Below are 15,705 nucleotides of genomic sequence, written 5' to 3' on the forward strand. Positions count from 1 at the left end.
GGGCATTGCTTCTAATTCCCTCTGAGAATCTCTTCTTTCCCATCCGCTGTGACGCAGCTTAATCAGAAGGATGTCATTTTAGCAATGTCTTTTTCTTCTGTAATGCAGTGGTGGTTGTCCAGAGTGATTTTCTCTGATGTGGATTTTTCCATTGTTGCTCTTTTGTGGATCCTGCTATCTGAAAGCTTTCTGTAGTTTTTCTCACTTTGTTCTCTTCCCAGAACGTGACAAGTAGGTTATTTTAAGCACTGTATGAGGAAAGAGTATGAATTTAATGTTTAAAGAGCTTTTGTTTTTCATCACTTAATTTCATATTTTGTATGTAGTAAAATAGTAAACTAGAATTACTTTGAGTGGGACTATTTCAGTTATATATTTTGTGAAAGAAACCACCAAATCCTGGTCCTCTTCCCATAGCAAATATCTATTTCAATTAAAATAAAATTAGAGAGTTCTAAAACAGCCATTCCCACAGACATTTGTGCACTAGTAATCAAAGTTGAGTGACTTGGGTCCAATGCTCAGAGCACTATAAATAGAGATAGTCATGCTAGACTAAATATGGCCCGATGTCCTTTGGTATGGCCCAGAGGCTAAGGACGGTTTCCATATTGTTAGCTGATGACTGAGCAAAACGAACACAATTAATGACGCAAAATGCATGTGAAGATAGCTAGAAAAGCATGTGTTTCGGCATACATATATACATAATTACATAGTTATCACAATAAAAAGAATAATATTCTGTGACATAAAAATTCAAATGTCAACGTCCACAGATGAAGTCCTATTATAACACAACCATGTTTGCTCATCTAGATATTACCTATTGCTGCTCTTGTGCTAAAGTAGTGTGTGAGTCAGAATCACGTACGACCGAGAGACCGAAAGTATGTATTGTCTGACCTTTCACAGGAATAAAGCTACCAATCCCTGCAGTAAACAATAGATTGTACCTACAGAAACAAATGTTGAACCTGGTAAAAATCATCAGACTTTATTTGCTTTGATTTTTAAATTTTTTAGGAACTAATTCCTTTCTCTGTACTATTTGGTGAAATGTAATAACTCAGGAAAGCAAATTCCGTGTATTGAATCTCATTTTCCTCTCAATAAATACTTAGAAAGAAAGTCATAAAAGCATACACATTTGTACATGTGAGTTTGTTTTAATCTATACACATGGAAATTCATGAAGCCTTTACTTTGCTTTTATACCTGAGCTGGGTGGCAGTGAAAGAAACTAAAGGACAGGACTCACTAGGAGAGTGAGAGGAAAGCACAACCCACTCCAAGAGTCAGAATCCACTCACCAAGACTCTTCAGACCGAGCAGAAATGCCCCTGTGGGTTTCTTCAGGAATTAAAAGCCCCATCCTTCAGTTATCTGTATTTCTTTTTCATGAGGACGAGGCAAAGGAAACTAAAATTGGGAATGATTTGTGCTGCTGTAGTAAATTCTGTGTATTATCAAAGCAGTTGTCATTCCAATACTTTATGTTGTGGGTATATTTGTTCGTGGTTTACCAATGAGCAGACTTGGACTGGCGCAATTAAGTAACTCATCCGTGACGTCTGAGTTTCTTAGTTCATCTATAAGTGAAGGACCACAAGTGGGTGACTTTAATAAACAAAAGGTTATCTTCTCACATTTTAGAAGTCCAAATTAGGTGCACCGATTCCAGAAGGTTCTCTCTGTCCACAAAGGGGGCCTCTCTTGACTTCCAATTTCTCTTTCTTAGTTCCTTGATTAGCTCTAAGTGATATCAACCTTTCTTCCTTGTGTTTCCTTACGTATGTGCCTAATCTGATCTTCTGCTGCCTTCAAAGTGTTTGGCCGCTGGCATAGTGCTTAGGAATTGCACTGCTAATCACAGGTCAGTGGTTGGAAGCCACCGGAAACTTTGCACGAGAAAGATGAGACGCTATCCCTGTCAAAAAGAAAATAAAGACAAACAGAAAATAGCACAAGGATATTTACTGTTATCATGTCTACTGTATTCAAGGCATGAAGCAAAACAACAAAAGTAAGCTAAAGGAAGAAGTACGTAGAATTGGGAAGCAAAAATGTAGGAAATCTAAAAGAAAAATTTAATAGAACCTATAGAAAAATATGCAAATAAATAAATGAATTAAGCAAGTTTGGCTATAACAATAAATATCTGAAAGAAGCATGACTTTTCTATTGTGTTGGCAATAAAGAATTTGAAAATTAATTAAAGAAACAATGCCACTTATCTTAGCATTGAAAACATCAAAAACTCAGGATTAATCTAATGAAAGAAATAAACGCTCTTTATACCCAAAGCAACACAAATATCATTGGCAAAGATTAGAGACTCTCTAAATAAATAGAATACCATGTTCGTGGGTTGAGTGAGTGACTCAATAAAATAAAGATGTCAGTCCCTCCCACCCCCCACCCCCAAAATGTTAACTTACAAGGACAGTTCCGCCCTTTCCTCCAGGGTCCCTTGAGTCAGTATGAATTGAATGGCAGAGAGTTTTTTGTTTTAACATGGCTACGGATGGGCCCATTTACATAAGAAAGAAACGGGACCTCCAAATGTGATTATATTAATAAGTATAAGGAATAGCATTTACAGTGCTACAATTTTTTGTTTGTTTTTGTTGTTTTTTTAACAATTTATTGGGGCTCATACAATTCTTATCACAGTTCATACATATACATACATCAATTGTATAAAGCACATCTGTACAGTCTTTGCCCTAATCATTTTTTCTCCTCTTTTCTTTTGTTACATTTTATTAGGGACTCATACAACTCTTATCACAATCCATACATATACATACATCAATTGTATAAAGCACATCCATACATTCCCTGCCCCAATCATTCTCAAGGCATTTGCTCTCCACTTAAGCCCCTTGCATCAGGTCCTCTTTATTTTCCCCCTCCCTCCCCTTTCCCCCCTCCCTCATGTGCCCTTGGTAATTTATACATCGTTATTTTGTCATATCTTGCCCTATCCGGAGTCTCCCTTCCCCCCTTCTCTGCTGTCCCTCTCCCAGGGAAGAGGTCACATGTGGATCCCTGTAATCAGTTCCCCCTTTCCAACCCACTCGCCCTCCACTCTCCCAGCATCGTCCCTCACACCCTTGGTCCTGAAGGTATCATCCACCCTGGATTCCCTGTACCTCCAGCCCTCATATGTACCAGTGTACAGCCTCTGTCCTATCCAGCCCTGCAAGGTAGAATTCGGATCATGGTAGTTGGGGAGAGGAAGCATCCAGGATCTGGGGGAAAGCTGTGTTCTTCATCGGTACTACCTCGTACCCTAATTAACCCATCTCCTCTCCTAAACCCCTCTATGAGGGGATCTCCATTGGCCAACACTTGGGCCTTGGGTCTCCACTCTGCACTTCCCCCTTCATTTAATATGGTATATATACATATATACATATACATATGCACACATATACACATACATACACACACATATCTTTTTTTTTTTGCATGATGCCTTATACCTGGTACCTTGGCATCTCGTGATCGCACTGGCCGGTGTGCTTCTTCCATGTGGGCTTTTTTGCTTCTGAGCTAGATGGCCGCTTGTTCACCTTCAAGCCTTTAAGACCCCAGACACTATCTCTTTTGATAGCCGGGCACCATCAGCTTTCTTCACCACATTTGCTTATGCACCCATTTGTCTTCAGCGATCCTATCATGGAGGTGTGCAGTCAATGATGTGATTTTTTGTTCTTTGATGCCTGGTAACTGATCCCTTCGGGACTACTCGATCACACAGGCTGGTGTGTTCTTCCATGTGGACTTTGTTGCTTCTGAGCTAGATGGCCGCTTGTTTATCTTCAAGCCTTTAAGACCCCAGTCACTATCTCTTTTGATAGCCGGGCACCATCAGCTTTCTTCACCACGTTTACTAGTTCACCCACTTTGGCTCCAGCCATTGTGTCGGGAGAGTGAGCATCATAGAGTTCCAATTTAATAAAAGAAGGTATTCATGCATTGAGGGAGTGTTTGAGTAGAGGCCCAAGGTCCTTCCACCACCTTAATACTTGACCTATAAATATAGACACATAGATCTATTTCCCCATCCTCCTATATATATTTGCATGTACATGTCTTTGTCTAGACCTCCATGAATGCCTAGCTCTTTCCTCCATCTCCCTTGACTTTCCTCCTGCCCTACTACCATGCTTCGTCGCCACCTGGGCTAGAGTATACCTCTTCTCTAAGCAACCTTACCCTTGATCATTTCCCACCAGGCCTGCCACTCCCCCTTCTCTAGCATTTGGGGTCCCATGTTTTTCCCTTGTCCCTGGGTTTGTTAACACCACTTCCTTACCCCCCCTACCCCCCCACCCCAAGTCCCCCCGGAACTGTCGGTTCCATTGTTTTTCCTCCAGATAGTTCATCCAGCCTGTCCTATTCAGACAGACCTGTGGAGACACTAACATGCAGGAAAACAAGACAGAGGAAAACAAAGCAACAGTATGCAACCAGACAACAAAACAACAAAAACAAACCACTGACAAAGAACAGAACAAAACAGTTCACAAGAGAAAAGCTTGTAGTTAGTTCAGGGATCGTTTGCTAGCCCTTAGGAGCGTTTTCCAGTCCAGTCTGTTGGGGCACCACGCCCTCGCCCCAAAGTCCACTCTCAGCATTCCCTGGGGACCTTGCCACTCCATTCCCTTGCTGTTCCGCTGCACTCCCCCAGTGATTTCCTCGGTGTGGTGGGATCAGGTCAGGTGCAATTCCCACACTGTGTCTCAGGTGCAGTCCCCTGTATCGCCCTTAGTCACTGATTGGCATCATTTCTCACAGTGGGGCCAGCCATGTTGTTTTCTCTGTGGACTGGCTGCTCTACTCAGGAACATCATCATCACGGCCTGGTGGGCCAGGCTGTGCGCCACTCTCTCTTCCTGCCCCTTCATCTGTTCCTGTGTGCTCTGATCAGATATGTCCATCTCCCATAGCTGCAGGGTCAATGTCGTCCTTTGGAACAAATTCTTTTCGGGGGAGGGGCAGGAATACAGTGCTACAATTTTGTGAGACATAATTCAGTCCATAACACACAGACATGCGGAAGGAGAATCTGAAGCCAGGGGTGCCGTTGTCAGGGGAGAGCTGCTAAACTCTGATGGCATGAAGCCTTTGGGTGGACCTTGATTCCAGAGCGCTGACTGTTGCTTTGGGAGCTAGGGATTTAGGGAGTGCTGTTAGTGGGATGCTGTGGTTACGTGTTGGGGTGCAAACTTCAAGGACAGCAGTTCGAAATCACCAACTTCCCTATGGGAGGCTCTCTACTTCTAAAAAGAGTTAAAGTCTTGGAAACTCACAGGGACAGTTCTTCCCTGTCCTGTAGGGTTGCTATGAACTGGCATCAACTCAATGGCAGTGAGTTTTCAGTTTCGGTTCCATCCTTTATCATACCATGGCAGTTGCCATAGTGACAGAGAGAGTCAGTATGAAACAAGGTTACAGAGATGTGGATTTCAATCTACTATTTTACTCCATCGGGTTTTCCATGGTGAATTAAAAAAAATGGTAACAAGGTATTTTTTTCAAGGTGCCTCTGTGTGGGTTTCGATCATCCACCTCTCAGTGAGCAGTTGAGTGGGTTGTACCACTTAGAGACTCCTTTAGAAATAGAAGAAAGATCTAGGAGGCAAAGGGCATTTACAGAGGTCTAAATATGGGCATGTAAATATATTTCTATATAATGATAGGGAAATAGATCTGTGTACATATATTTATATGTTAAATATCAAGGTAGCAAACAGACATTGGGCCTCTACTCAAATACTCCCTCAATGTAAGAACACTTTGTTCTAATAACCTGGCATTCCGTGATGCTCACCTTCCTGATACAATCTCTGAAGACAAAATGGGTGCATAGCAAATGTGGTGAAGAAAGCTGATGGTGCTTGGCTATCAAAAGATATAGCAACTGTGGTCTTAAAGGCTTGAGGATAAACAAGTGGCCATTTAACTGAGAAGCAACAAAATCCACATGGAAGAAGCACACCAGCCCGTGTGATCATCAGGTATTGATAGAATCAGATATCAGGCATCAGAACACACAAAACAATCATATTGATGTGAATGAAGGGGAGTGCAGAGTGGAAACCCAAAGCTCATCTGTAGACAATTGGACATCCCCTTACAGAAGGGTCACAAGCCAGTCAGGGTACCGTGTAGCACTGTTGAAGTAAACAACTTTCCTCTAGTTTTTTAATGCTGCTTCCCTCCCACTATCATGATCCCAATTCTACTTTACAAACCCAGCTAGACCAGAGCATGTACATGGATACAGATAAGAGCTAGAAACAGAGGGAATCCAGGCCAGATAAAGCCCTCAGGACCAATAATGAGAGTAGCCATGCCAGGAAGGTAAGGGAAGGTGGGGGGGAGGAAGGGGGAGCCGATCATAATGATCTACATATAACCCCCTCGCAGGGGGATCGACGATAGAAAAGTGGGTGAAGGTAAACATCAGTCAGTGTAAGACATGAAAAAAATAATAGGAATTAATAAATAATCAAGGGATCATGAGGGATGGAGGAGATGATACCAAGGGCTCAAGCAGAAAGAAACCGTTTACTACCTAGATACTGTGCGTAACCTTCTATTTCTGGTTTATATTTTAATTTTAATGTGCTTTATGAATGATTTTAGGGGAATTAATTAACTTTTAACCAATTTGCCTATATATTCAGTCAATGGCCAAATTTGCTAAGCTGGGAGATTGGAAAATAATGGCCATCTGTTCTGTCAGACTCAAGCATTGTGCGTGTTTTTGTTTGTATTCCTTAACAGGCTTCCATCTCTACCACAAGCTGCCTACCATAGTGCCTGAAAGCTGCCTCCTGATCATGGTTGGACTTTTGCTAGGTGGGATTATTTTTGGAGTCGATGAAAAGTCGCCACCTGCCATGAAGACAGATGTCTTTTTCTTATATCTTCTCCCACCCATTGTACTTGACGCGGGCTATTTCATGCCAACTCGTCCTTTCTTTGAGAACATTGGCACCATTTTCTGGTATGCTGTGGTAGGGACACTTTGGAATTCCATTGGCATCGGAGTATCTTTGTTCGGTATCTGCCAGATTGAAGCATTTGGCCTGAGTGACATCACTTTGCTCCAGAACCTGCTCTTTGGCAGCTTAATCTCAGCCGTAGACCCCGTAGCTGTGCTTGCTGTCTTCGAGAACATTCATGTGAATGAGCAACTGTACATCCTGGTCTTTGGAGAGTCGCTACTGAACGACGCGGTCACAGTGGTGAGTGTCACATCTATGCTAGGCCACTCTACACGTGTGGATCCACCCACTGACTCTTCGAGACTAGCATCTGACAGAGACGATATTACACGCAGGACTGGCTTCATTCGTGTGCACACATGCAGTGTGCAGCACATTACCCTCGCTCAGAGGGCCCCACGTGTGACTGAATGTTGTACTGTCACATTCTTGAGGGTTTTTCAGTCATACATTTTGAACATGGAACCCCTCATTTTCATTTTGTACTGGGCCCTGGAAAGACTAGAGCAAATCCTTTTTCTATAGGCTTTGTTTATGGCAGTGGAAGGATTCATTGTGAGGTACAGTTAATATGCTCAGCTGTTAATGAAGAGGTCAGAGGTTTAAGTTCACTTCAAGGTATTTCAAGATGCCTGATGATCTATTTCTGAGTGGGACATCCCAAGAAGCCAATGGAAACCCCGGTGGGGCACCGCTCTCCTCTGACACACACAGGGTCACTGTCACTGGGAGGTGGAATCACCCCAAAGGCAAATGGCTAAAGTCAAAGAGAACCACTAGGCTAGTGTGGGAGGTAGAGGATGGGTTACAAGCTGTAGCTCGGGGGCCATATGCAACTCCTTCAGTACATACGTGGGGCTCTGAGGTAAATAGAAAATGAAATTATAGTCTCATGTATACAATTTTAAAGGTATTCTTCAGACAATGGTGATTTCATTTTTTGTAAAAATATATTTTTTAAACTGTTGTGAGGGGTAGGATTGGCTCTTCCATCTCAATGTGTGTCAACCTCTGTGCTAGAGGAACACACAAGTGATTGTGGTAAAGTTTAGCTTTGACGATGTATCTGATTAGTACTTTTAAAAATGTCAGTTTTAGAACAAAATTGAAAGGATTTTAGACCTCAGGATCCTTTGTGGGAAGAAATGTGCTCAATTTATCATTTGCTTAATATGAAATGGTTTCAAAAATTTCATGGAAAATGAATGAAAATATAATGGAATTTTCCTATGAACCTTAGACGCTCTTTCATACATGCGAAGCAATGATACACACTAAGTGCTACTCTTTGTCATGTACCATGGTAATTGTCGTAAGTAGATTTATCATCACAGACTCACTTTCTCTTACTACTCAGTCAGCCTGAGTTTGGGTACCATCCTTTTCCCATAAGTTAGCAATTATTCAGAGAACACAATTAATTTGTAATTTTTGCTGGTTGACTCCTAAGTAAACTCAGAGGCTATTAGGATCCGAAGGTTGTCAGAATTTACTCTCACCCTGCATTTTGAACTCAGCAAGGAGGAGGAAATGTCTCTCTTCATACACAGACCTATATAGCTCTCTAGCTCTATTAATTAAAAGGTCATCAAGTCAGCCTTGAGAGGTAAAAATATTCAGTTAGCATAACTGATGCTGGTTTGTGTTATTTCTATAGTGACAATAACCTTTTTTGAATGCATAGTACGGGCTCAAGTCTTTGTGATCACTTATGTGGTGGTAGATTAAATAGGTATTCTTCCAATTGTGCAGATAAGAAATTTGAGGTGAATATGAAGTAAAGTGTAGCTAAGGTCTCTGGTGGTGCAGTGGTTAAGCAGTCAGCTGCTAATTTAAAGGTCAGTAGTTCCAACCCACTAGCTGTTCTAAGGGCAGCAAATGGGGCCATCTAATCCCATCAAGGTTTCTAGTCTCAGCTATTGTATGAGGCAGTTCTACTCTGCCCCGGAAGTCTCAGAGCTCGAATGGACTTGATGGCCCACCATGGAAAGGCCTGAAATGATTTCAGCTGCCCTCTCCATGCCTTCAGAAGGAGCCCGGTGGCTTCATCAGGTAACACACTGGACTACTAACCACAAGGTTGGCAGTTTAAACCCAACAACGGTTGATCAAGAGAAAGATGAGGCTATCTGCTCTCATACAGATTTGCAGCCTTTGAAATCCTGTGATTGTGACTCAGCGGATCCCTGTGAGTCAGAATCGACTCAATGGCAGTGGGTTTAGTTTGATTTGGTTTGGGTTTTCCATTCTTTCATATAATACTACCCTTAGCCTATTTCACTGCTAACATAGAAACAAACTTTTTTTTTAATGTCAGCCTGTGCTCAACTACAAATTTAGACTGAATAAAATATCACCTTGAGGGATATCTGCAAACTTCACTTCATGTAGACATCGTTACATAGGAAATGATTTATTGACTGTATTGAATAAAGATTTCCCCCATCCCCTTTTTTTAGAACATGAGACATAAGGGCAGCTAAGTTATTTCACTAAAGTAATCACGCCCACTTCATTTATTTCATCCATCATTAGCAGCAATCATTAACCAACAAATGCTAAAGTTTAACTGAGAAACTACCATCATATTGAAGATATTTGATACCACAGAGCTTCAACTTTTCCATTGTGACTTTGTTTGCTATGTAAATTTTATGCTTGATGGGAGCGGTTGTAGGCATTTCATGATAATTCTTAAAGTACATATATTTAGTATAAAGGACACTTTAAAACTGAAAAATAATACTTTACTGCATTCCCTATAGTACCATCAGGTTAATTCAGAAATATATGACATATCTTTACACTACCTTCTCCCATTATAAAATATTTCATCTGGGCATCCAGTGATCCATTTGTTGAGTTTATCAGGAATCAAATCTCAAGACAGGGTCTTGCTAAACTGCCATTTGGAGTGTGAAAAGACTCTGGACACTCCAGAATCACCTTTAAACATGAGTTTGTAGTGAGAGGAAGGGAGAGCTAAGTCAGGGAGGGCAGTGGGTCCAAGCAGAGGTCTTCCAGTTCATTATGGGAAGGAAGGAAAGGACCAAAAACCCCAACAATCTGGAAGTCCTATCACATGGCTAGAAACTCTAGGTCACAGCCACTGTGATGGTTTAATATAAAAGACTGCATATTCTGGTAGATTATATAGCCTAGGTTGAAAGTCTATGGGCTGAGAATCATAATATATCAGGGAATATACTAGGGCTTTTCCAATTCCAAATGACCTGATGTTTTTCTCACTGCGTTTTCTGATTAGTGGGCTAAATGTTTTAGACATTTGGAATACTTATAATTAATTATGAAAAATTATGACTTTACTTCTTTATCAATTACAGTAAGGAATAGAGGTAAGATATTTTAAGTTTTGTTGACATCTTTATCAATTAATTAGTGAGAATTTTAAGAAATTCATGGAATAGGATAAGGAACTACAAATATGGACCATGGTACATGCAGTGAAGGGGAGGACTCATTTGGGCATTGCACATGGAAAGATCGAGATTAAAAAGGAATAAAATGTCTCCGGAGGATGGGTGAACTTGTTGTTGTGAGATGCCTTTGAATTGGTGACTTCATGCAAAAGAGGACAAAACACTCTATGGTCCCACTTTATTCCTATGGTCCAATTCCCTTCTCATGATCCATTGGGATTAAGAGTTATAATCTGTTTGGTTTCCACTGATTGACTTTAAGCAGCTCATCAACAGGCTTTTTTCTGGATGCGCCATGAAACTTGTTCAGCATCATTGCAAAACCCAAGCCTCCCCTGACAGCTTTCTGCTACGGAAATCAGCTCCAAAACACTTCATCTGCCGAGGGGTCCTGTTGACCAAAATCAAAAAGAGAGAAGTTCAGATTTGAAGGGAGTAATATATAGGGAGTAATGCATAACACAAATTTCTTAAAGCAGAGAAAGTTATAAACTGCAAATTATAGCTCAAACTCTGCTATTGTCCATGGCTATCATAACTTTTGTTTAACAACAGGAAAAATAATCAGTCATTATGAAGTGAAATTGGACACATTTTGCTCAAAAAGAATGTATACGAATTAGGATCACTGAAATTAATCTGGTGATAATAAAAAAGGTAAGAAGCAACAGAAAGCACATTCACAATATAAGTGGAAGGTTGTTTTCTTTCCCTTGAGCAGTTGATGACTTTGATGCACATGATGCTTTTTTAAAACTAGTATCAATAGCAGTAATTGAAAGACATTTTTCTGCAATGCTGTTCCCCATAGAAGTAATAACAATAATGGGTGAGACATTTTGGGATGCACTCATGTCTTCGTTGGGAGGCTGCAAGTGAGATTTCGAGCAGAATACGGTCTGTGTCAGAAAGGAAGAGGAATTGTCAGCGTGATCCATCTGATGAAATTGTAAGCCAGCCTTCCGGGAAGGATCCTTGACCTGAACTCACAGCAGTGCTGGGAAAAAACCCAGCTAACTCCAGATTCCCCTTGAGTGCCACAGCTGGCCTGCTGCATTAAATGAGGAAAAATAGGAAGAGTAAACTCATTGAATTGAAGAGAACGCTTTTATAAAAAATAAGTTATAAAGCTTTAAGTAAAGGTATTTTAATTAACCACATACAACTGGCAACTTAATTAATAATACAATGAGTCTAATCAATTGAATGCTACATCCCGCTGCCTTCCATTCTGACCCATAGAGACCCTTTGGGACAGTGCGGCGTGCCCTGTGTGTGGGTTTCTGCCAGGGACTGTTTCAGGGAGGAGAACATCGCATCTTTCCTTCACAGTGGCCGGTGGTTTCAAGCTGCCGACCAGGGTAGCAGCCCAATGGGTAACTGCTGCGCTACCAGAGCTCCTCAAGAATGCTAATAGTTTGTAATAATGGAACACTTACTTAAAATATTAACTGCATTTATTATATGACTTTTGGTTCTGTATTTATCAGAATTAAAAGAGTCCAAGCATTGAGTATTCTGTTTGTGATCATTTAAGGAGATAGGAACAGGAAGATTTTCCAGTAGTACTCTGTGCTTCTTTGATGTACACTTTATGAAAACATTTCAAACTCGTCCTTAGTAGACAAAACTTGGTCTGTAACTCCGCTCTCTGAGAAGTCTGTTTCCACAATGTTCACAGTCAAATGATTTAGGTTCACACTGGAATTTCCAAGATGATCCCTCGGGTATGTTCATGAAAACCTGGAATGCTCTCTAACCTTTCCTGTGGGCACTCACAAGCCATATCTAGCATTGGTCGGGAGAGCTGCACAAAGAAGTTGATGATGTCTGTCCACCAGTTGTCCAGGCTTTGCTCAATGTGTAATGGAATTCAACTTCAGAAAGCTGGAAGAATCCTAGGATTGCATGGTACTTAAGTTGGCCTTTGCAAATGACAACCACAAAACACAACCTAAGATTCCTTACATAGAAAGGTTATTCTATATTTTTGTGTTAGGTGGCAGTCTCCAAAGAAGCAAGACCAGTGATATTTTTGTGTGTATTATATATGCACCCCATATATATGTATATATAAAGATATTTATATCAAGAAATAGCTTACACGGTTATAGAAGAATGTAAGTAAAGTCTGGTCCGAGTCTGTAGATCAGATGTAAACTGAAGCCTTCTCTGACCTGTGTAGTTTCAGAAGCTGAAAAATAGGAAACAGGACAAAGAAGTAGGCAGGTCACAGGCTGGTGGATGCAGAATTAAAAGAATTTGAGATCAGTTGAATGAATTCCAAGGTCAACAGTCCTTTAATGGTTCCTGGACTCAGCAGGTAACACAACATGGGATCAGCAAACCACAGGCAGTTCTAGACCCAGCCGAAGGTGATGGGGCATAAGTCTTGTCTCTACTCAGTGTCTCTCTTATATCAAAGGTCTTACGCCCAAGGAGGTGTCATCTGGCCGCAACCAGACAGATAGGCTGGGCTCCACTTTTTTTTCACCCAAGATATATATTTGACTTGAACACTAACCATCACAGACCACCCCTTGTAAATCTGACACCTGTAGGCAACTCTTTAACCATGCATAATCTCCAAACAAAGACAATAATAAAATCATACTTGAACCTAACATGATGCAACTCTTATACAACTGAGAATACACTAAACTCCTTTTAATCTTATATTTCATATGTGAACAAAACAAAAATATGTGGTGCTTACATACAAATAGGATTTACTCAAAAACAGAAATTTAGGTTTTACACACAAATAGAAATTACTGTCCTAATTTCTGCAGCTGGCCACAAGGCTATAGCTAGTATTTAGAATTACATTCTTCTACCAATTCCACATTTCCTTTACCCTCAGGGAGCATCTTGTCTGGTACTTTGCCTAGGGAGGGGGTTACTCTAACTTTCAATCCTGAAGAGTCTGGGCTATTGGTAATCATGTCAGAAGAGGGGTGCTATAGTTTACCATTGACTTTATTCGCAGGACGTGGTAATGCTAAGCCAACCTAAGCAACCTCCTATATGTCAGACATATTCTTGTTTGCATCCATGATGAAATATTAATCCAATTTCTCCTTGGTAATCAGGATCAATAACACCACTCTATACAGTAATTCCCTGATTTTCCAGTTGATCCAGAGGCATGAGGGGCAATAAAAAAACATTTGGCCAGGAAGCATTCATAACTCCATTTCGATGGAATCAGTGCTGTGCCTCCCAGTAGGAGTAGTTCTCCCTTTGGAAATAAATGGCAGAGGGACCCAAATAGCAGAGGGCTGCAGGGGCAGGAAGTGGAAATGTAGTGAGGGGTCATTTGCAGTCACAGTGAGTGGTGCCAGTCCTATTTCCATTTCTTGACGCCTGGTTTTTGTAGAAAGAACACCACATTTGGGACACTAGTTTATGGCACATGCCACCTTCGGGAGAACACTGCCCCAACCTTCCAAGGTGTTGCTACCATAACAGCACTGCAAACATCTTGTTAGAAGTCAGAGCCTTTGTTCTATCAAGCTAGCTGCTTCAAGATGATGGTGGGCATGATTGCACTGGTGGACTCTGAGCACAGGCCCATTGCCACACTGCATTTACTATCAAGAGTCCCTTGATCCAGGCCATGCTGGGCTGGATACAATATCACTGGGTGAAAAATTCTCTCAATGCGTGAATGGTAATTTTGGCAGAAATGTTGTATGCAGGGAAAGCTAATACATATACAAGAGTAAGTCAGTGTCTATTATAGTAAGAAACAAGAAGGAAGTGGACCTATGTAATAAACCTGCCACCAGGTTGCTAGTGAATTTCCTGAGAAATGGTCCCAGCTCTTGGGCTCAGTGTTGGTCTCTGCTGCTGGCAGATAGGCAGTGGTCTCAACACTGGCAGTAGGCAAGTCAGCCTTGATGAGTGGAAGTGCATGTTGCTGAGGTTGTGCATAGTCTCCCCCTGCTACGGTGGCAACTTTGCACTCATTGGGCAAGGACAGGAGGGGCTGGGGGAAATGGATGATTGGTTTCCAAACAATGTGTCATCCTATCCACTTGATGGGTAAAGTCCTCTTCTGCTGAGGTCACCCTTTGGTGAGCATTCAAATCGAGCACAGGCATCGTCACTTTTTTTTTGGATCACTCACTGAGGTCTCTTTACATATTTCTTTCCCACACCTCCTTGTTACCAATTTTCTAACCATACTTCTTCCAAGTTCCTGACGATCCCGCCAAGTTATTGGCCAAAGTCCTCGAATCAATATGCAGTCTTACATTTGCCCATTTCCCCTAAGCAAATGGGATGACCAGGTGTATGGCTCTAATCATCACATTCATATACAGAAAAGTAGCCTGAAGGTGATATTTCTGTAACTCTGATAAACAACTTTATTTGCATAATTTGCATCCTCACTTTCCATGCTCTCATAAAAGCGTGAAATTATTGCACATTTCATTATTGTTCACTATAAAAATTCATAAATTTAGCACCACTTGACTTATTTATTAGTGATCATAGTGAGGGTGCCTGTGATTATTTGGAAAATATGAAAGTGTGCACTTGTCAATTCAGCCCAGTAAAGAACTTCGCTCTCAGTGTCTTAGAAACCAAGTGTCAAATGGAGGTCAACTGTCCAGAGACCTATTAGAGACCTATCTGTCTTAAGAATAAAATAAAAGCATGCACACCTGCATACATAAATACAGATAAAACCCATAAAAATCATTTACTCACCAGCCCTGTTCTACAAAGAGTCCCTTATGATAGCATGTGAGGGTGTAATTGGCCTGAACCCACTATGGGGTTATGACTAAGGAGAGTTAAAGAATTTTATCTTAAGCTGATCACGAGATAGCAGGGTCAGTTTCCAACAGGGGGGAGGTTATGGAAAGTTTCCTGTTTGTCAAGGAAACATTGTACCTCAGCTATTTTCTGATAATGCTGTAGTGACAGCTGAGTCAGTGGAGTGATACAAACGTAGTTTCTAACCAGTGCCCTGAAAAAGTTTCTGGAGCTCAGCTTTACTCTTTGATAAACCCAAAGGATTTTATAGAGAATATACATTATCGCCTATTTATTGATGCTTAGCTGTGATAGTTCAGGACCATGGGAACGACATACTCCTTGCTCAGGGTGGAGCCAACCCTATCAATCAGGTCACACCCTGATGTCACTTCCCTAGTGTCATGAATCTTTTTGCATGACAAGGACTTTGCTTTCTTCTTTTTTCTTTTCAAAATCATTTTATTGGG

At 41.2% G+C, this 15,705-nt stretch overlaps 1 protein-coding gene across 1 annotated transcript in view; it reads left to right on the top strand.

Moving 5' to 3' along the window:
* Positions 1-15,705, top strand: part of SLC9A2 (solute carrier family 9 member A2) — a 125,746-nt gene that overhangs the window by 43,583 nt on the left and 66,458 nt on the right. The window contains exon 2 of the mRNA XM_075562572.1: positions 6,805-7,268. Coding sequence (XP_075418687.1) covers positions 6,805-7,268 — 464 coding nt within the window. The remainder of the gene's footprint in view (positions 1-6,804; positions 7,269-15,705) is intronic.

This window comes from Tenrec ecaudatus, chromosome 11 (genome assembly GCF_050624435.1).
Source record: "Tenrec ecaudatus isolate mTenEca1 chromosome 11, mTenEca1.hap1, whole genome shotgun sequence".
NCBI lineage: Eukaryota > Metazoa > Chordata > Mammalia > Afrosoricida > Tenrecidae > Tenrec > Tenrec ecaudatus.